This window comes from Nilaparvata lugens, chromosome 3 (genome assembly GCF_014356525.2).
Source record: "Nilaparvata lugens isolate BPH chromosome 3, ASM1435652v1, whole genome shotgun sequence".
Classification (NCBI taxonomy): domain Eukaryota; kingdom Metazoa; phylum Arthropoda; class Insecta; order Hemiptera; family Delphacidae; genus Nilaparvata; species Nilaparvata lugens.
Genome location: NC_052506.1, coordinates 78,252,919 through 78,276,470, shown reverse-complemented (window position 1 = coordinate 78,276,470; position 23,552 = coordinate 78,252,919). Strand labels below are relative to the sequence as shown.

General features: G+C 35.6%; 1 protein-coding gene across 1 annotated transcript in view; it reads left to right on the top strand.

The window, feature by feature from the left end:
- Positions 1-23,552, top strand: part of LOC111055257 (large neutral amino acids transporter small subunit 1) — an 86,032-nt gene that overhangs the window by 5,945 nt on the left and 56,535 nt on the right. Inside the window, exons 2-3 of the mRNA XM_022342426.2 lie at positions 3,218-3,898; positions 19,076-19,201. Coding sequence (XP_022198118.2) covers positions 3,469-3,898; positions 19,076-19,201 — 556 coding nt within the window. The 5' untranslated portion in view covers positions 3,218-3,468. The remainder of the gene's footprint in view (positions 1-3,217; positions 3,899-19,075; positions 19,202-23,552) is intronic.

Below are 23,552 nucleotides of genomic sequence, written 5' to 3'. Positions count from 1 at the left end.
CACTGTGCAAACAGCACTTAATACATTTTCGTAATTGAGATTTAAATATTGTGGTAGTTTATTATATTTCCTCTCAGCCTACAAACAATTTGGCAACGGTGCAGAGATGCAGAAAAATAGAAATGTCTGGTTTCTCTAATGTCGGGCAAGGATCTCAATCCTATGTTAATTAGGTGCTGATTTTATAACATGAAACTCACTAAGCATATTATTGAGATCTATGCATTGACATTATCTCTCTATAGATTTCTTCGATTTTCAAATCAAATGCTATCATATTGAATTGAATCACTCAAGATTAATGTAATAAAGTAAAGAACTGGCTTATACACGTACAACAGTGGTTCTCAAACTTTTCACTTCGAGCCCCCCCCTCCTGCATAATTCAGCTGTAAGCCGGGCCCCCCTACATGTATAAGCGTATAACAAAAATTCTATACAATTATAATTTATTCAGGTACTATAGCTACTATAGTACATAGTTGTTACTTTTGTTTCTCATAGTAATTAACAATAAAAAGAGCTTCAATGTGAAGGATGAGCTTGTTTTTTTCGCACAGAGTTTGTTGAAAAGAGGTGTCAGCTCTGATTACGCTACTCTAAGTTCCTGGGTCACATCCAGTCTTGATGTAAATTCACTTTTTATGGCAGCTAGAGAAGAAAACCCAGTTTCACACGAATAAGTTGTCGCAAATGGAGGCAATATCTTCAATGCCTTTTCACTCAAAATTAGGTGTTCCTGTTGCACACCAATCCAGAGGAATGTGAGAGAATATTCTTCAAACTTCATTTTAAGCGCAATAGTCAACTTGGAGATCAATGAGGTTTTCGTTTTCTATCATGTTAAGGGATCACTCATTGATCGAGAATTTGAATGGGTTTTGAATCCATGCCAAACCATTCAAGTTCTCATTGAAATATTTGTTAGTAGAATTTTAAAAGTAGAAAGATTGCTTATCGTAATTATTTTAGAAGTAAATTTGAATAATTTCCCAACAAAGCTTTGTGCCCCCCCTGAGCACTTATCGCGCCCCCTTGGGGGTCGCGCCCCACACTTTGAGAACCACTGACATACAAGATAAGAAATTCAAGAATAGTGCATCATCACATCTCAACTACTGGACTGATTAACTTGAAATTTTGCATATAGATTCTTCATTTACCGAGGACGGTTATAGGACTAGTTAGAATTTTCCAAGATTTCAGTAGGTCAAGTTTTTCAAGTTTTTAATAATTAGACCCTTGTGGAGCACGGGTTACCTGCTAGTCTTCAATGAAATACAATTTTTTCATAAAAGTGAATGATGATTTGTCATTGATGCTCAGTTCAGGATTTTACTAAAATATTGAAATGATCAATATGATAGAATGATACATAGAATGAAATGAAAATTTGTATCAATTTCCACACAGAAAATACTAAACATGTAGAAGACACATTATTTATAAGAAATATGCGCATCATCACATCTCAACTTGAAATTTTGCATATAGATTCTTAATTTACCGAGGATGGTTAAAGGCCTAGTTTGAAGTTTTCAAGATTTCAGCAGGTCAAGTTTTCAAGTTTTTTATTGAAACCTTACGAGCACGGTTTACCTGATAGTTGAGAAATAAAGATAAGAAATCCCTTTCTCAAGATCACTTAAAGGATTAAAATATCTTCTCTCTAATGTTTTGCAACCAATTCTAACGAACTGGTTTCATTCATTTCTCTTGATGAACCTATATTTCATTTACATTCCCACCTTCTATTCTAGGATTGAAGGGTCGTCAATCTTAATATTCTCGTATTGGACTCCCATTGCTCTATAGCTATACTATGGTCAATTATTTTTGTTTCCTTTGCAGATTTTTTCTTGTTGTTTGGTATTGTTTTGCTGACGTTGTGGTCGATTAAAAAAATAGGCATTGTTGTCCATTACTGTGCCCCGAATCATCAAATCAAATGAAAATATTTATTTCCTAAAAGCTAATAGAATACAGTTAGAAACAAAACAATACATTTTTCTAAACGCTGAATACACATAAATTACAATTATTGTGAAGAAGTTGATGGTTCATTGTTAAAGAGGGAACTGACCTACTTGTTTGAAATTACGTCTGCTTTGCTCTTTTATTTCATTTACTCATTTATTTAATCATTATACAAATACAATTCAGGTAAAAACAACAGGCATTCGCCCAAAACTGCTTTAAACCTTAATTTGGAATACACAGTCTAGTCTAGAGGTTATGTAAAAATTATAACTTAATTCACACACTATTTTGAGTCTAAAAATGTCATTATAGAAAAAATTTCATTAGAAGTCATTCTATTGTTTTATTCTAATATTTATTTATACATTCATTATCATTCTTGACTTATTGGGGAAGGAACAACAGGCTTATAGCCCAAAACTGTCCCTTTCTCAATAATATTGATTGAAATAGTCCAAAAATATGTTTAATATGTGAATATTTTCTATTTTAGTTGAAATAATGTGAAATATTTCTTTTATGTTTAGTTTTGAAGCATCTAAATTTGAAAATCTACTTTGTGAAAATTCTTGAGGACTGAACATTTTGTGAATTGAAGAACTACAAGACTTAACCTATTTCGGACTATGTGTTATCATAGAGAAACAATAGCATAAGTAGATATCCCATGCTATAGGGTGTTTATGTTGCAGCTTTTACTGTTATCTCAAGCCGATAGTCCATGTAATTCTTTCTCGTGCAGCTGTGTGACACTGGTAGTCTCTCATATTGTGCCGTTCATACACTCTCACCCCAACAAAACAGTAAAAATCGACAATAATCAACAGTAATCGGCTTGAGATAACAGTAAAAGTTGCGCCAAAAATTCCCTATACCATGGTATATCTACTTACGCTATTGTTTCTCTATGGTATTATCTAAATTTGGGAGAGGAATAGCACAAGGCTACCTTATCTTTCCTCCCCCTACCATTTTGATAATGTACTTAGTATATAAATAATTAATAAAGAATGAATGAATAGACTATATATTTATCTCTATTTTTAATGACAATGTTATTTTTCGTTTTCATTTAAAAATTGATTAATGTGTTTTCTTCAACGTTGTATCAATGATTAAGCTATTGTATTATTTTTATTATGGCGAAATAAATTTGTTTTGATTTGATTTATCGTAAGCAGATAACGAAACCAACAGACAAACAGTAATTTGTGACTTCTATCTGAACCTGTTGCAGATCCAAACCACACAATGCGTGCGAACTTCATCTACTGGTACCTCATTTTGTCACATGGTGTGTGTTTGTGACGAGTACTGTGTTTAGCAGCTACGCATGCCCCTTCAACAGGCGGAGTCTGCAACCTGCTCAACTCACAACGTTGTACTGTGTCTAGCTCGACGCATGCCCCTTTATCAGACCGACTCTGCAACCCGCATTACTCGTATCTCAGCTTCCAGCAGATGATGATCAGACTGAACTTTTAGATCATGGCAGACGACGCGAATCGCGTCACGTTGCGACGCAAAATCACGCTAGCCAACGGCGTCGCGTTGATTGTGGGCTCGATCGTCGGGTCTGGTATTTTCGTGTCGCCGGCCGGTGTTTTTCTCTATACGCGATCAGTCGCCGCGTCGTTGGTCGTGTGGACGCTATCGGGCGCGTTCTCGGCGGTCGGCGCGGTATGTTTCGCCGAACTGGGAACCTGTATCGCGCGTTCGGGCGGCGACTATGCGTATATTCTGGAAGCGTTCGGCGATCTTCCCGCGTTTCTGTACCTGTGGGTCGTGTTGTTAGTGATTAGGCCGTGCACACAGGCTGTGGTCGCGCTGACGTTCGCACAGTACGCGGCGAAACCGTTTTTCCCGACTTGTGAACCGCCTCCTGTGGCCGTCTCTCTTCTAGCTGCTGCATGTTTATGTAAGTTCACTCACAATTTTTTCCTATAATTTTATTAATAGCCTACAAGTTTTCATTTCATTCTATTCATAATAAATTTTATCTTATTGGTCAATCAATTCAATTTTATTTTATATTAATAAGTTAATTTCCCAAAAAAACTAAAACTACTACATCAATTACAGAAAATATTCGATAGTTTACAATTAAATACAATAGTTAGATTCAGAAATTTCTTATAATGTGTCTTCTACATGTTTAGTATTTTCTGTGTGGAAATTGATACAAGCTTTCATTTCATTGTATGTATCATTCATTCATATCGATCATTTCAATATTCTAGTAAAATCCTGATCCAAGAATAAATAAGACAAATCATCATTCATTTTTTTGCAAAAATTGTATTTCATTGAAGACTAGCAGGTAACCCTTGCTCCTTAAGGGTCTGATTAAAATCTTGACAAACTGGACCCACTGAGATCTTGAACGATTCAAAATAGGCCTATAACTGTCCTCGGTAAATTAAGAATTTATATGCAAAATTTCAAGTCAATCAGTTGAGTAGTTCAGACGTGATGATGCGTCACTCGAGAATTGAGGATTGATTCACGACTGACGCACCATCACGTCTGAACTACTGGACTGATTAACTTGAAATTTTGTGTATAAACTCTTAATTTACCGAGGATGATTATGTGTTTATTTTAAATTCTTCAAGATTTCAGTAGGTCAAATTTTCAGTTTGTCAAGTTTTTAATCAGACCCTTACTTAGCACAGGTTACTGGCTAGTGCATTAACAGAGAAAGCTATAAATAACCAGTGTGTTTTTTCTGTATAGGGCAACTTGTAATATATATTTAAATAAAAACCTCAGTACCTTTTTTTGAATTATCTTATCTATATCCATTATTCTATCTATTTTACCTTTTTACTTTCCTTGCCCTATTACCATAGGTAAGGAAAGGATTGCTTTCCGAAAAAAATTAAGGTACCCCAATTTCTAAATTTCTATACGTTTCAAGGTCCCCTGAGTCCAAAAAAGTGGTTTTTGGGTATTGGTCTGTATGTGTGTGTGTGTATGAGTGTATGTGCGTCTGTGTACACGATATCTCATCTCCCAATCAACGGAATGACTTGAAATTTGGAACTTGAGGTCCTTCCCCTATAAGGATCCGACACGAACAATTTCGAATAAATCCATTTCAAGATGGCGGCTAAAATGGCGAAAATGTTGTCAAAAACAGGGTTTTTCGCGATTTTCTCGAAAACGGCTCTAACGATTTTGATCAAATTTATATCTAGAATAGTCATTGATGAGTTCTATCAACTGCCACAAGTCCCATATCTGTAAAAATTTCAGGAGCTCTGCCCCATCAATGCAAAGTGTGATTTTAGATTCCCAATTATCAGGCTTCAGATACAATTTAAACGAAAAAATTTAATTGGAAAAGATTGAGCATAAAAATCTCTACAATTAATGTTCAGTGACATTTCCACCTAAAATTGGAAATAAGCTAGAAATTCGAGAAAATGTGTTTATTCAATAACGCAAACTGTTGGCAACTGTTGATTCTATTAAATCATTCACTATGAAGAGATAGCAGACTTCGTGTGTCTCCATCGTTATTGTCCTGTCACCAGCTTGCTCTAATCTTTGACTTGAGATGCGCGGGAACACTACCATAGCGTCAGGTGATCAATTTTCATAACGGCTGGAAAGTTGTGTGAGTGCGCCACACCAGATTTTTTTGAAGATTTCATTTGAAAATGGCATGAATGTTGAAACATGTTGTGATGAAATAATTATTCAAGAAAAGGCTACTGAGATTTTTATTTCTATTCAAATAATCAGTGATACGTGACCTTAATATGAAACTGTTGGCCCAGTATGCTGGGTCAGAAGATTTATCTCCTAGATTGTGACAAAAATCGACTCCAAAATTTTGCATATAGACTTTTAATTTACCGAGGATGGTTATATGTTAATTTCAAATTCTACAAGATATCAGTAGGTCAAGTTTTCAGTTGGTCAAGTTTTTAATTAGACGCCTTCTTAGCACGGGTTACCTGCTAGTGTATTACTAGTGGTTCTGTGAACAGTAGACCTCGCGCAGTTTTACACCACAACCTCCTCTAATACTGTCAATCAGAGTAAACTATGGCCTGTCCTGTCGTGTCGGCGAGATATTGGTGTGTAAAGAACTAATGGCTGTTTCGGTTGTTGTGCCGACAATGCTAATAATGTTGTAAACAACTATGCTACTATCATTAAAAGCTTACGGAGTTGAAAGCAGAGAAAAGTCGGGAGAAAATACTATGCAATTTCGAGTTATTAATTGCATGCATCATTGAATGTAATTAGTGGTCCACACGACTGCTAATTTTTTACGGAGTTACATTGAAATATTATAATTGAATGCTTCATTGCATGCGATTAATAATCCACTCGACAGCTGATTTATGATCAATAATTCTATAGTCTGATTTCTACGGTAATATTGGCGTTCGAAGGAGACTCCTTTTCATTTTATATTATCCTTTAACTACAAAATTTCAAAAAACCTCATATATACGTCGACGCGAAATCCAAAAATCTGGTGTGGCGCACTCACACAACTTTCCTTGCCGTTATGAAAATTGATCACCTGACGCTAGTGTTCCCGCGCATCTCAAGTCTACTATTCAAAGATTTGAGCCAGCTGGTGACAGGTCAATAACGCTGGAGACACACATGAGGTCTGCTATCTCTTCATAGTGAATGATTTAATAGAATCAACAATAATTTGCAATTGAATAATCACATTTTCTCGAATTTAAAGCTTATTTTCAATTTTAGGTGAAAATGTTACTGAACATTAATTGTAGAGATTTTTATGCTCAATCTACTCCACTTGATTTTTTTTTTCAATTGTATCTGAAGCCTGATAATTGGGAATCTATCTGCATTGATGGGGCGGAGCTCCTGAAATTTTTACAGATATGGGACTTGTGGCAGTTGATAGAGCTTATCGATGACTATTTTAGGTATGAATTTGATCAAAATCGTTGGAGCCGTTTCCGAGAAAATCACAAAAAAACCTGTTTTTGACAACATTTTCGCCATTTTAGCCGCCATCATGAATTGCATTTGATCGAAATTGTTCGTGTCGGATCCTTATAGTGAAAGGACCTTAAGTTCCAAATTTCAAGTCATTCCGTTAATTGGGAGATGAGATATCGTGTACACAGACGCACATACACTCATACACACACACACACACACACACACACACACACACATACAGACCAATACCCAAAAACCAGTTTTTTGGACTCAGGGGACCTTGAAACGTATAGAAATTTAGAAATTGGGGTACCTTAATTTTTTTCAGAAAGCAATACTTTCCTTAGGTACCTATGGTAATAGGGCAAGGAAAGTAAAAAGGAATATACTCTTGTCAAATTTCATGAGAATCTATTGCTGCGTTTTGTCGTGAATGCGAAACATATAAACATAAATATAAACATTTAAACATATAATTGAATCTTAGACCTCACTTCGCTCGGTCAATGAACTGAAACATTTCAAACTGTCATGTCAGCTTGATGATTTGAAGAGCTATTGATGAGCTATTTGAAGAGAGAGTTTCATACTGTAGTGAAATCCACATCATACTGGCAGCATTGATTGAACGGGAGGTGTTGATGGTATTGATAAGAAATACTGACAAGTGAATAGGGCAGACTATAGGGTATAGTGTAGACTGAGCTGGGTGGTTAGTTTGAAGATGAAATCGAAAGTGATATAGGGCGGGAAAGAGAGAGAGGTAGAAAGAGAAAGAATGATAGTTTTGGAAAGAGAGAGAGTGAGTTAGGAGAAGTGTTTTATTGAGTATATAAAATGGACTGAGGTTACTTATGGAAGTGAGATTGATCGAGAGGTAGAAAGATAGAGTGAGAAAAAGAGATTGATCGATTGAGTACTTTATTTATGTAGATTACAATATATACTGGCTTTTACACTTATATACAGTAGCTTACAATACAGCAAAATTATAGATGAATTTACATAATATAGACTAAGAAAATGATTTTTGAACTGCATATGATATGAGAAAAGCAATTGGTAATAGCATAGAGAAACGATAGCATAGATATCCCATGGTATAGGGCGTTTATGTCGCAAGTTTTACTGTTATCCCAAGCCGATAGTTCACATAGTTCTTTCCTATGCAGCTGTGTGACGCTGGTAGTCTCTCAAATTGTGCCGTTCATACACCATCACCCCAGCAATACAGTAAAAATTGACAATAATCGATACACCATCACCCCAACAAATTATTGACAGTAATCGACAGTAATTGGCTTGAGATAACAATAAAAGTTGCGACATAAATTCCCTATACCATGGGATATCTACTTACGCTATTGTTTCTCTATGGTAATAGCTATAGATAATAATATATTGTTATGCATGTACATAGATTGGCGGAGCTTTGGACATATCAATATCCATTCTTTGGAAAGAATATTCAAAATATCCTTCCCACTAACTCTCTACCAAAATAGAGAGAGAGATAGATGGATAGGCTGCCTTTATTTTAACCTGGAGGGCGAAGTTAGAGCGCATCCGGCCCTCTCTCCCATTCAACCCTCCTATAAAAATCTAATGCATTTACATCACAACAACATAAGGGAATATATTCTAGAAATATATCAATAGAATATTAAGAAATATGATACAAAAAGTATAAATCAATAGTAATTGAAAAAAAACAACAATTTCATTTAAATGAGGAGAATATATTTTACTGAAAAACATTTTTAGAGAGAGAGAGAGAGAGAGAGAGAGAGAGAGAGCTCTAATAGAAGAAATGTTTTTTCGAGTATAGAAAAAACCTCATGGACTGAGGTTTCTACAAATAAGGAGTTCAGGATTGATTGGAAGGAGATGAATTAGAGATCAATGCTTAGATGAGGAGATATATGAGAGAGAGTGAGGGAAGGAGAGAGAGAGAGACGAGAGATCTCCAAGAGAAGAAAAAACAAGATCAAAATGAAGAAGAGTCTTATGGAGTGTATTACATCGACTGAGGTTTCTAGTGATGAGGCGTTCAGGATTGATTGGAAGGAGATGGAATGAGAAAGAGATGCTATGATGAGTAGATATATGAGAGAGAGAAAGAGACTGAGGGGTTTGATTGGGGTGTGAATAGGGGTGGCTTTGACAGAGAATGAAATGCTGTAGTTGTTTGTTTCATTAAGTAAAGGGTCAACGTCATTATTTCTGTAGAATGGAAACAATTCTGCACTGATTGCAGGCTGCAAAGAATCACTTTTCCGCACTAGTGCGCAAAGTGAGTACTTTGCGTACTCCAGATTTGCAGCATGACAACGCAAAATAGTTAGTAGGTTATATGGAGCACCAGTGCAGCAAAATCAAAATTAAGTTGGTAACTGTGACTGGTGCACGTTATAATGGCAGTGAAGAACAACGTTCTATTTATTATGTGCCTTGATTATAGTCATTTCAATGCTTACATAACATAAACCCCCTTCAAGCAGTCAGATGAATTTTCAATTGAATTACTAATCATTATAATTCAATTTTAAATAAATTGAGGTTTTTATTAATAATAAAGTTACACAGAAAAACATTTGATGGATTTCAGGGAATTTTACCCATAATTACCCACTTTTCATATTCAATGGTAACTGTAGGAAAAATTTAATGTGAAATACGTGCGCAAAGTTCGTTTGCTGCACTCAAGAAACCATTCCGACCTCGCCTACGGCTCGGGCGTAAACGTTTCTTTCGATGCAGCAAACTGTCACTTTGCACACTAGTTGCACAAATAACTATTATATCCTTTCTTTTTCAGAGAATCGGAAATTGTTTGTTAAAGCACCGTCGATTTATGAAGTTACATCACAATAACATATAATCGTTATTTGAATTGCATTCAATATTTTTATTCCCATTAATTAATTTTTAATATTTTGTGAGATTCGTTGAATAATCAGCAATACTGTCATTTAATGAGAATAAGTGTATAAGCCGGTTTATATTGTAACATATCTAAATAAATAACTCTAATCTAATCTAATCCATTGATCTTCTAAACATCGTCTAGGGTCCAATTTTCATCCTCCTTGAATAATAAATAAATAAATAAATGTTTATTTCCCAAAAAAACTAAAACTACATCAATTACACAAAATATTAGATAAATTACAATATTACATACAATAGTTAGTTACAAAAAATTCTTATAATGTGTCCTCTACTTGTTTAATTTTTTCTGTGTGGAAAATTGACCTACTCCACTATGGCGTACCATGTTCTAGAGTAGGTTTTCTTAGTTTTTTTTTGAGCGTATTATTAATTAGTTAGTGTTTAGTAAGTCATTAGGTGGTTAGTTGTTATTTGAAATAATGTTTTCTATGTTCTGTCTTCCTTTGCTCATCAACCAATTGTGTACTATTGTTTTGAACTTTCTAGGATGATTAATCTGTTTAAAGTTTGCAGGAAGTAGATTATATAATTTTGGTGCTAAATGATTGAAATGTCTCTGATATAGTGCCTCCTTTCAATAAACTGAAAGATAATAACAATAACTGTAATAAAAATTTTAAAACAATTTTTGTAATAATTCAAATTTTTCAAATAAGTGCAATATTTCTTAAGTTTTTAATCTATTGTGATACATTCTGTGATTCATTTGGAGTATAAAAGCAACCTTCAAAATTTTCAAATAATTATTCCTGGACCGAAAATCAAGTGACGAAGCAGTGTGTGATTACATAACCTTAACTTTTGGACAAAATAAACATTTTATCAAAATTTTTTGAGAGAAATAGTACAGGCTCAGCCTAATTTTTCCCTCAATGTCATAATTTTATTATGATTATAGTGTTTTATACATAAAGCTCAAAGCACTCATTTGAACACGTGGTGCACAAAAAGTAGCGTATTTTACGTTTATTTTTGAACCTTCTTTTAGAAAATGGGAATCATTTATGTTTGTTTCTCTTATTGTAACAATGTCCAGGGGCATTGACCGGCTGTGGTCCAAATTAGTTTTGCTCCAATTTTGAAGTGAACATTAATTCAAGATTGTAGGCGTTGCCGTGTAAGCCATGTAATTATACAATTTACGATTGACTGTTCTAGCATAACTTATAAAGCTATTGGGTCACCTTATCTAGTTCTTTGGAATCTTTCAAACTGTCTAGCCCAAGTTATTATTGCTTTATTAATTAAATAATTGTAATATTAGTGCCGGTTGAATTTTAACCGTGATTAATTCCACGATAACTTTAGAAAGAATTGATCAATCAGCTTCAAATTTTGAGCACGTATTCTTCCAACCTTTTTACAGATCAAGTTCGTTGGACAACAAAATTGGATCCCCAATAAAGCCTACTGTCAAATTATTCTTGTGAAAGAAATTTGTAGCTGTTTCCATAATTTTCACCAATTCTGCATAATCAGTTGTGGCTATTTGGGAGTTATCACACAGGCAGTCATTCATGCGCTGACACATATTTTAGCTGGCTAATATGCAACATAATTTACAACTTTTACATCTACAAACAGATACGAGTTGAGATATCAATGAGCGGTTTTCGCCATTCATTTTCTCTTGGAACTCTGTATCAGAATCATGTATCACATGACCACTTTCTCATTTAAAAGATGAATTTGGACTTTTATTTATTTACAATGCAAATTACACTAATGTAATAACATCGGAATATAAAATAATAAGGTTGTCCTTGTGCTATTTTTCTTCCAAATTTATAGGTGACAAAGTCCAAGATAGGGTTAGACTTTCACGTGTAAAATTTTTATAAAATTTTAGTCCAAAATAAACATGAAGCTATAAATTTTTAATTTTGATGGCTTGAATTAATAAATTGGTTAGAAATATTCCACTCTAAATATGAGGGTCAAAGATGTACAAAGTAATCTTTGAAGAGTAATTTTCATATCAAATAAGATCTCCCATGAAACCTACTGTCAAATAATTATTCTTGTAAAATACATTTTTAGCTGTTTCCATAATTTTCACCAACTCTGTATGATTGAAAGTTGCGGGTTTCAAAGACTACAATACAACAGTTCATAAGCGAGTTCTCCAACCCATGGGGTCACTAGTATGTGTTCAAACGTGTTCATAAGCAAAACAGTTCATGAGCGAGTTCTCCAACTCAGGGGGTCACTAGTATGTGTTCAAACGTGTTCATAAGCAAAACAGTTCATGAGCGAGTTCTGCAACCCAGGGGGTCACTAGTATGTGTTCAAACGTGTTCATGAGCAAAACAGTTCATGTTCATGTTCAAACAGTTCATGAGCGAGTTCTCCAACCCAGGGGGTTACTATTATGTGTTCAAACGTGTTCATGAGCAAAACAGTTCATGTTCATGTTCAAACAGTTCATGAGCGAGTTCTCCAACCCAGGGGGTCACTAGCATGTGTTCAAACGTGTTCATGAGCAAAACAGTTCATTTTCATGTTCAAACAGTTCATGAGCGAGTTCTCCAACCCAGGGGGTTACTATTATGTGTTCAAACGTGTTCATGAGCAAAACAGTTCATGTTCATGTTCAAACAATTCATTGGCAAGCTCTCCAACCCAGGGGGTCACTAGTATGTGTTCAAACGTGTCTCTATCAACCTTGCCTAAAATATTTGGTAACAGGTTGTCGCTCCAGTAACAGCTGGTGTGTCAGCATTGTTTGAATGTGAAGCATTCATGTTAATAACGATGTATACTGACAGTTTGCAGTGAGTTCCACTATAGAAGAGACAAAGCAAATTGCCTGCAATACAGTTGCGGCCTTGTCCCACAATTAAATGCACATAAAGTTCAATTGAAGTGCCCCGCAATTAGACCTACACACACTCACACATGTGTGAGAGTATGACCTACCTTTCACACTTGTTATACTCACACTTGTACTATGTACTGTACACTCTACACTTGTGCTAATATGCACATTAGGCTACTACATGTGACCAAGTGCTAATATGCACACATTGCATATATGTGACACCTCTAAGAGAAAGCTTTATTCAGATTCTGAATCAACAGAATCTACAGTATCAAGTATTGAGTATTTAGTATTTCCGCAAGGGACTCCCCACCAACAAAAGCCATACGAATTTACTTTTTTTAGTATTGATATCTCTACTCTATTGTCTACTAGTAGTTCAGTGAACATTAGACCTCGTGCAGTATAAGGCACAACCTTCTCTGTCCATACTGTCCATCAAGCCCAAGAGTAGTATACTATATCCTTGTATCAAGCCTGGTTTCCACTAGTAGAATTGGTGGTCGAGTAACTGGCGATATTATAAATGGGGTCTTGTAGAGTCGGCAGAATGTGAGTGTGGTGAAATGCAAACTTGTCACTTGTACAAGTCACTTTTTGACTTACCAGCTTCTACTGTCACTAGAGTGACTTTAAAGTGACTTTATAGACTCTGTAACAAGAAAGCCTGGGTTCCACTGGTAGAGTTAGTGGTCGAGTAACTGTTTCCACTACAATTGAGAATAGTAGGTAAAGTGTGTTGTCTTGTGAACAGAACTAACCTTTGAATTTCAATTTTAGACTCTACTCTACTAGCTCGAGACTGTTTGTATTAGCCTAGTAGTGGTAGAGTAGAGTGAGAAGCGGTGGTGGGGGAAGACAAGTGGTAGAGTACTATCCCACGGTGCTATCCCACTCTAATCTACCAAGAACTCTACAATGCTCTACAATGAACGTTTTCATTGGGAGAGTTTACAAGATAGTTAGTACTTGCCCAGGGAACTCTACCGCTAAAACCAACTAATGGAAACCAGGCTTCAGAGTGAATTCTGTCCTGTTCTGTCGTGTTGGCGAGATATCGGTGTGGGAACGACTAATGGCTGTTTGGGTTGGTGTATCTACAATGCTATTCATCTGTTGTGAACAACTCTATCAGCAAAAGCTTACCTAGTTGGAAGCAGAGGAAGAAAGGTCGGGGAAAAATACTATGTTGTACTTTGAGTTACGGTACTGTATGAATACTATTGTATGCATCATTGCTTGCAGTATTAATGATCCACTGATTAATAATGAATAATTTTGTAGTATGATTTTTATAGTCATATTGGCATATTAAGGAGGCTCATTTCCCTTTTATAACAACCTTGAAATTCAAAATATCAAAAATCCTTATGTATATATCGACGCGCAATTCAAAAAGGAACACTCCTGTCAAATTTCATGAAAATCCATTGGCGCGTTTCGCCGTAAATGCGGAGCATTTAAAGAGAAATGCAAAACCAATTTTGAATTGGAACTTGAAGGCTAGACAAGACAAGACATGATCAGACACTTTTAGTCACAATACTTCACATAGCTGCTTGTGACGCATCTCACACTGATCAGTCACTGGAATTAGACATGTCTTCATAAACAACTAAGTATGTGAAGAATTGTGACTAAACGTGTCTGTCTGATCATGTCTTGGCCTTAGGCTGGGCATACACCGGTTAGTCAAGACAAGACTAGTCAATATCTAATTGAGTAATATAATTGCAATGACTAGATTTGCAATGAAAGTTATTGCAGACTAGCCCGTGCTTCGCAAGGGTTTAATTGAAAACTTGACCCATTGTAACCTTGAAGAATTTAAAATAAGGCTATAACCATCCTCGGTAAATTGAGAATCTATGTGCGAAATTTCAAATTGATCAGTTGAGTAGTTCAGACGTGATGATGCGTCAAACATAATTTTGCCAACGCAAGGTCTATAAATACAGGTCATGACACAATCCCGTGATGCATTGCAAAATCGCCATTTTATGGGGTTATAGATCACCAATTTTCAAATTTATCAGCTGTCATCATTATAGATTGAACAACATGATGAGTTATTTTGTTATATTGTTCAAGGAATATTTCTTGGCTTTGAATTGTAAAATAAATTCTTCCAACAGAATAATAATATTCAGATTCCAAAATTAGGAACTGAATTGTTGATTTTTAGATTTAATTGATTGGGAACTTTAAACTTTTTTTGAGGTTAGCCTTTTGTACCAATGCCGTATGAATCATAACAAGTTACAAGAATAAGAACAATTTTTAATAATACAACATGAATTATTGAACTATTTATTATTGAAATTTAATTATTGAAAAATCGAAAACCTGAATTTACATATTATCTGAACCAGAATAATTGTTTTTAAAAAGCATAATGCATGATTTTGTTATGAGCAGATTGGAATTTCAAATTTACCGCCATAAAGACCCCACATAATGGCCGCTCCTAAGGAACACGAGTGTCATGACCTGTGCCAACGGTGCGGAGGCACCGCCATCTGCTTTGTTCAAATACAAACAGAGATAGCAAACCATTGTTAATCAGGTGCTTTAACTAACGTGGATATCACTAATAGTATTGTCTCTGATTATATTGAAGAACTTCGTAGAAGTTCACTTCCTCAATTAGCCTATACTTGGAGAGAAAAGATAGCGTAAAGGTGCGTACAGATATACGCGCCGCGAACATGAGCAAGTCACTTTTAATCAGCTGACTATATCTGTATTTTTACAGAAACGGTAAGATACAGTTATAAAAAGCTTGGCATCAGCTGATTAAAAGTGAATTGCTCATGTTCGCGGCGCGTATATCTGTATGCACCTTAAGAAGATATCCCATGGTATAGGTCGTTATGTTCCAAATTTCAAGCCGATTTTGTGTTGAATCAATCCGATTACTAATGAATACTGTTGTCCATTATTACTGTTTTGGCCGGGGAGAACGGCACAGTATGAGAGACTACCAGCGTCACATAGCTCCACACAAAAACAAAACTATAGTGAGATAAAGTGTCCACCTTAATGGCAGTGTTTGTTTAGCAATGGTAGGTATTGCTATCCTTGTCTATCATTCAACAAAGCGGATAGCACTATCTCTTCACGCTTTGCTCTATTCCAGATCGTTTTTTTACGATGTAGAATTAATCATTAATTAACAAAGTCTTTTTTTTTCTTTTATGTGGCTCTACAATCCTGAGTGGACTTTGGCCTCCTCTACATAATGCTTCCAAACTTCTCTCTCCTGGGCTCTTCATCGCCAGTCTGCCACTCCTAGCACCCAAAGATCGCCCAAGACGTCATTCAGCCATCTCATCCTTGGTCTTCCTCTTCTCCTTGTCCCCATCATCATCTCATCCATCATCTTCAATGGGACTCTCTCTTCACCAATCCTTGCCACATGACCCAGCCATTCTATACGTTTTGCCTTTATGGACCGTACAATGTTTTCTTGCCCAATGGCTTCATCAATCTCACTATTATACCTGGCTCTCCAATTTCCATCATACCATTTTGGTCCCCAAATCCTTCTGAACATTTTTCTTTCAAATGAGCTCAGTGCTCTCTCATCCTTGCTCAAAATTGTTCATGTCTCCGATCCGTATGTCACAACCGGCTTTATTAACGTCCTGTACATTTTTTCTTTTGTTTTACGCGAAATGAGTCTGCTCTTGAAATTTTTTTGGTTTGCATAATATGCACGTTTGCCCATCATGATCCTGTCATATATTTCATTACTCGTTCTATTATCACCAGTTAGCATTACCCCAAGGTACGTATTTGAACTTACCAACGCCTTCTATTTCACAACCATCTGATATTTTCAAGTTATTTACCTGTCTCCTCTCCTCTGCTCATTTGCTGACATTCTCATGTACTTTGTTTTTCCAATGTTTATTTCCAGACCCACACTTCCAGCCTCATCCCTCACTGTACAGAAAAGTTCTTTTAGATTGTCTTTATTTCTTGCAACTAACACAACATCGTCCGCATAGGTCAGAACCTGACACATTCTATTTACTATTGTGCCTCTCAGTCCCAGCTTCCGAATTACTGTTTCCAACACCACATTGAAGAGTGTAGCTGAAAGTGCGTCTCCTTGCCTAACACCGGTTGTAACAATTAACAAAGTATTTCATCTTATTATGAAATCATAATAAAATATAATTGATTCTTTTAGACGAGAATGAACAGTTGATATTACATCAATATACCTGTATCAGCTACCGTCTATAGAAGGCATTGACAAGACAGAGGATCGGCAACTTTGTTCTCCTATCTTTCTTCACTGTCATTATAACGTGGACCTTACTATTCAAGGTTTATCGGTTAGAGTTAACATTACAAATTGCAACATAAACGTGTCCTATACCATGAGATATCTTCTTGTGCTATCTTCTCACTATGCCTATACTTTGATGTCTTTTCTAATAAGGAAGGAAGTTTCTAATTATCTATTTATTGCGTTCGCAATGATTTGCCCAATTAGATATTACTGATGAAATAATAATAGATTACTGTTGTCCATATTAATTTATTAGACTTGGCTCTTGTAGTACGGAACACGAAATTTGTAGTGCCTATTTGTTCCTTTTAGTAGTGTTGCACTTATGAGTTCTAGACTATACTTCTTGTAAATCTTCTTCAGACTTTGTGGAATTTGAAAAGTAAATTCGTATGGCTTTTGTTTTAGTGGGGAGTCCCTCGTGGGAAGGTCCCACCGCCTGAATATATAAAGGTGCGTACAGATATTACGCGCCGCGAACATGAGCAATTCACTTTTAATCAGCTGACTATATCTGTATTTCTACAGAAACGGTAAGATACAGATATAAAAAGCCTGGCATCAGCTGATTAAAAGAAAGATCACTTTTAATCAGCTGACTATATCTGTATTTTTACAGAAACGGTAAGATACAGATATAAAAAGCTTGGCATCAGCTGATTAAAAGTGAATTGCTCATGTTCGCGGCGCGTAAATCTGTACGCACCTCAATAGTTCTAGACTTGAGCGTATGTCTGCATTGAACATAAATTATTACGCAAATTGAAGTAAATCTCATTACAGCTCAAATCAAACTCTGCAAATGTTTGTATAATGAGGTGCACGTTATAATAGCAGTATTTGAATGACAATGGTGTTGATGCCAACGGGGCGTAGTCACTGTCCACGTTAAATTAAGGGGAGCAGACCAAAAAATAACTCCATAAGCCGTAATGCTAACATAATATGTACCTTTTACTAGAGATCTATCCAACCGATCAACCTGATATATTGAACACTAAATAACATGACCTTTTTACATAATTTAGCACAAGCTTTTCAGTTTTCAACCATTTTTTCACTAAATATGATTTTTTCTGAATGACTGCTCGAAAACTCAGTATTGAATTACAAAAAGGCATATAAAATGGGATTTAAAAATTATTTCTGAATTACCTCTCGCTAAAGTGTTCATATAATAGTGCTAATTAGTGCTGTAAAAATTTTAGACGTCTACTTTGAAGAATTCCTGGGAAAAATGTACATAATATGTTAACATTACAGCTTATGGAGTTATTTGTTGGTCTGCTCCCCTTAAATTTCGAAAAACTAGAAAATTGAACACAAAATAAAGGTAAAATAGTGTAAAGTTTCAGCTATTTTGAAATATTTAGGAATTTTCCATTTCGTCAAGGAAAGCCGTTTCCAATTATAGAGATGAGAAAATATAGATTAATTGACCGAGCGAAGTGAGGTCTAAGATTCAAGTCGACGGTTTGGCATTTCTCTTAATGTTTATATGTTGTACATTTACGGCGAAACGCGGTAATAGATTTTCATGAAATTTGACAGATATGTTCCCTTTTTAATTGCGCGTCGACGTATATACAAGGTGTTTTGAAATTTTGCATTTCAAGGATAATATAAAAGGAAAAAGGAGCCTCCTTCATACGCCAATATTAGAGTAAAAATCAGGCTATAGAATCATTCACCATAAATCAGCTGACAAGTGATTACACAGATGTGTGGAGAAGCCAGTCTATTGCTGTATTTCCATAAGGTCTATCTATAGTTTCAATCAGGGACTTGTGGATGAGAATACTGCGTGAGGTCTACTGTTCACAGAACTACTAGTCATAAAAACTGCGACTACGCCCACTACCTCCGTTTACGGACTCCAGCTGTTTGAAGTCTAGAACTAAATCCCGAGCTCGGAAACCGGCCCTAAAATGTTTAGTCGAGATTTGTGGCTCGAATCCATGAAACTGGTCATGGTTTGAAACCTCATAATTTAAATATAACTTCCTCAAATATAGAATTCATGTACCGAATTTTAGCTCTTCAGGATTTTCCACAAATTACTTTTTGTTATTTTTCAGGTCTTCTGACGGCAGTGAACTGTGTCAGTGTGCGATGGTCGATGCGAGTCCAGAATGTGTTCACGTGGGGAAAGCTGATTGCTCTGGTTGCCATAATTGTGGCTGGAGTTTATCACATTTTTACAGGTAATGCATCACACTCAATCGTATCCCTATTATGACATAAGTCTCTAATATTTCTGTGTTTTAAGGCTCTACAGTATGCGTACCGTAGCTCTGCTTCCGTGACTTTGAACCGGCATATAGGCAAGGTATGGTTCGCGGGGTAATATTCCTACATTTACAAAAACATTAGATCCAGAGTTCCAATAGTGAGGTTAGGTTAGTTTAGGTTAGGTTAGGTTAGGTTAGGTTAGGTTAGGTTGGTTATAATGGCAGTGTTTGATTAGAAATTGTATTGGTATCCTTGTCTATCGTTCAACAAAGCGGATAGCACTTTGAAAATAACTTTTCTGGTAGCAAAATTAATAGAGGACCAGGTAGGCTGAGTCCTGAATACAACTCGTCCTACCAAAACAATAGGTAATGCGAATAATTGCAAAATCAAGTAGTGAATAATTGTTATTTTTATTGTTGAATTAATTGTGATGTAAGTTTCAAAATACATAAGTTGAATGTGATGCCAATTGTAAAGACTTTCAAATTGTAAAGAAACAAGATTCAAAAAATAAAATGATTTTGTATTCAAAATTTTGAATATTATTCAATGTCCTGAAATGACAAACTCTTTGATTGCCTTTGTAGGCACAGCTCATAAGTAAGATAAATCTATATAAGTAAATGAACAATAGCAGTATGAATGATAATGAATGAATGAAAATAGATAAATGAATGAATAAGAATGGATGATATTACAAATTTATGATGAATATACAATTACTCAACCTGAATATCTTGAGGATGTCGAAAGCTGTCGAAGATTGTAGGCATTTGTAAGAAATGCTCCAGCAATGGAAATCATCATCACCATACCGGCCAGAGAGTGGGAGGGTATACGTAACCCCAAAGTGGAATGCTAAATTGCACAGTCGACCAAGTGAGTGGGAGGGTATATGGAACCCCAAAGTGGATGCAATTTCGACTGTCAATAGAGACTGCAGACCTTTATCGGTAGATTCGATCGTAGGTAGAATTGTAGAACAGATTCGGTAGCAGATTGATTCGAGAGATGTAGAGAGATTGATTGAGTTTCCCAAAATCCAAACTGTGGACAGAGGAAAAGAAAATACCCTACGGTAAGAAAATATGTTCACTGTAGCAACAGCGCTCTGAACTACACAGAGTTCAGAGTACAAAGAGTTTGAAAACAAGAATATGAAATAAAGATTTGTAGAAACATCAAGCAATCTTGATGATCTTGGATTTTTGCAGAAATGCAAATAATTGAATGCTCTTGAAACGTAATGTCCGAGCAAAGACAAAATCGGAATAGCAACTTGACAAGTAGATCACTGAGAATTCAATGGAATCAAAATGCTAAATTGACATTTTTTAAAAAAGATTGAAATAGATGAACAATGTAAAATTGGAAAGAGCTTTAAACTAAATTCTAAAAATTGAGTTCAGACAAGCGTGTTCAAATGGAAAGTGAGGTTACACCTACCAGAAGTTTGAGATTCAAACACAATCCGTGAAGACATACAAGTTGTTTGATTGAATTAGGCCAATATTTATCGCAAAATGCCAATGAAACATGAAAGTATTGAATATTCAGCTGGAATAAATTCAAATTCGAAAATTGAAAACAAGAGTTGGCCAATTTTTACATTTTGGAATCAAGTTGAAACAAAGAAGCAGCACACCAGCACCACGCCAAGCCGAGTGGAGCAAAACCTACCTACAACGATTTCTGCAAGTGAGAAATGCAAGAATAAAGATACAAAACACAAATATTATTCAAAAGCAAGTGAAAAAGGACAAATTTGAAATCAATCAAATAATACTAGACAACAAATTGAAATTATTACAAAGATACAAATATTGAAAACAATGCAGACTAAATCTGCCAAACGTTGGCTATACTGGCAACGTGCTAAGTTCAAAAATCAAGGATGATGCAAATTGAGTTTTAACACTTACATTGAAACTCCTTGTGTATCTTTTCGGATTCAACATATTGCTTTTGAGAAAATACAAAAGAACATCGGTTGGTTATGGAAAGTTACATTAAAGCTCCTTGTGTATCTTTTCGTATCCCTAGATGGAGGAAGCTCCCTACACACAGAGATTCTACATGAATGAGAGAGCTGCAACGTATCACCAACAATGGAAAGAGCATAAATTATTGACGAATGTTAGCTGATAGGCTTTGTTGTACTAGTAGGACGTAACTCCGGAAAGCTCCTTGTGTATCTTCTCGGATGCAACACGTTGCTTATGAGAAGATACAAAGGAGCATCTGTTGTTCATGGAAAGATACATTAAAGCTACTTGTGTATCTTTTCGGAGCAACATGTTGCTTTTGAGAAGTAACAAAAGAGCATCTCTTGCTTATGAAAAGATACATTGAAGCTCCTTGTGTATCATTTTGGATGCAACTCGTTGCATTTGAGAAGATACAAAAGATCATCTGTTGCTTATGGAAAGTCACATTGAAACTCCTTGTGTATCTTTTCGGAATCAACACGTTGCTTTTGAAAAGATACAAAAGAGCATCAGTTGCTTATGGATTGTCACATTAAAGCTCCTTGTGTACCATTTCGGATGCAACACATTGTTTTTGAGAAGATAGAAAAGTGCATCTGTTGCTTATGGAAAGATACATTAAAGCTCCTTGTGTATCTTTTCTGATGCAACGCGTTGCTTCTGAGAAGATACAAAAGAGCATCTGTTGCTTATGGAAAGATACATCAAAGCTCATTGTATATTTTTCCAGATGCAACATGTTGCTTTTGAGAAGATACAAAAGAGAATCTGTTGCTCATATGGAAAGATACATTTTCTTAAATGTTTGATGTTTTTGAACGGGTTCAAAAGTGGCCCTCCGCCGATAGGCAAAGCTACAGGACTGAAACTAGTTAACTATGAAAGCGAAAAGCGGTTTCGCGAGCCGAGTGCTGGAGGCAATTCGTAGAGAAAGACAAGGTTCAACCCCCGGACTGGGAGGAAAAAGGAAGAAGAAGAATAAAAATAAGTAGAAGAGGGAGAGAAAGAGAAAGAAGAAGTATAAGAAGAAGAAGAGGAGGAAGAGAAAGAAGCGGAAGAGGAAGAAGGAGAAGATGAAAGGATGTAATTAATAATCCAGCTGACAGCTATTTTGTTTATTTGTAATGTTGAAGAAGGACAAAGGATTGAGTTAATATCGAAAGATATGAGTGACGAACGAGTTAACATACTATCTTTGGCCATGAAAATCATTTTTTTTTGCAATTAAAAATATAATATGAGTTCGAATAATTAAGAATTGGCAAGATCCAACAATCAATTTCAGAACAGATTTACCAGGATAACTTCTGGAATCACAGCTATTTGCAACAGAAGCCGATGGAAACGTAATAGTGGCAACAATGCTTTCCTATCATTTCCTCTGACTTCAAAACGTATGAATCACACTAAAGAGTATCTATTTTTTGAAGGAATACTTCCACTTCATTCTCAGTTCTGTATTTTCTGTATTTCAAATTTTGTCAATGCAAATTAAGGGAATCTCATCTCGAGAATGAATAAAAATACAAGGTGACACAGAATAACGGGAACTTTTAAAAACGCCATAACACATTAGTGGGTGGGCAAAAATTATTTTAAGGTGAAATAAAAAGATGTCGTCAATTCCACAAAGTTTTTATTTGAGTCCAAACTAGTTTCGATGCACTTGGCATCATCATCAGTGGTAGACTTTAAAAATAAGACAATAAAAACTTTGTGGAATTGACAACATCTTTTTATTTCACCTTAATATGGAGAAATTCCACAACATCTCTGTGTAAAGTGTTAATTTTATAAAAATGATTTTATTCAAACTAATGTAAAGTTCAAGACTCGCCATTTAAGAATTATTAATAACATCTATCAATTTTTGACAATTACTTCTTTAAGATGGCTTCCTCCTGCACGAATACACTCTTGAAATCTGTGTTGACGATTCCTGAACGATTGCTGCAACATTTCAGCTGGGATATTTTTAATTTCATTTTGAATTGTCTGTTATGATTCAACCACAGTTATTGGTCAAGTTGTGAAAACGTTTGATTTGAGATAGCTCCACAAACAGAAAATCGCAGGTGGACAGATCATGGGACCAGGAAACGCAACCTAAGCGTGAGATTAAACGGTTACTAAACAATACTCACTCGCACAGTTGCCATTGAATGCCGTGCAAAGTGGATTTCGCTCACAATAATTTTGAATTGATTAAAAATTAAAACAGAATAGCAAATGAAATCCGCAATATCCTATATGAGATGTTGCAGCGATCAATGAGGAATCGTCAACACAGATTTCAAGAGTGTATTCGTGCAGGAGTAAGTAATCTTAAAGA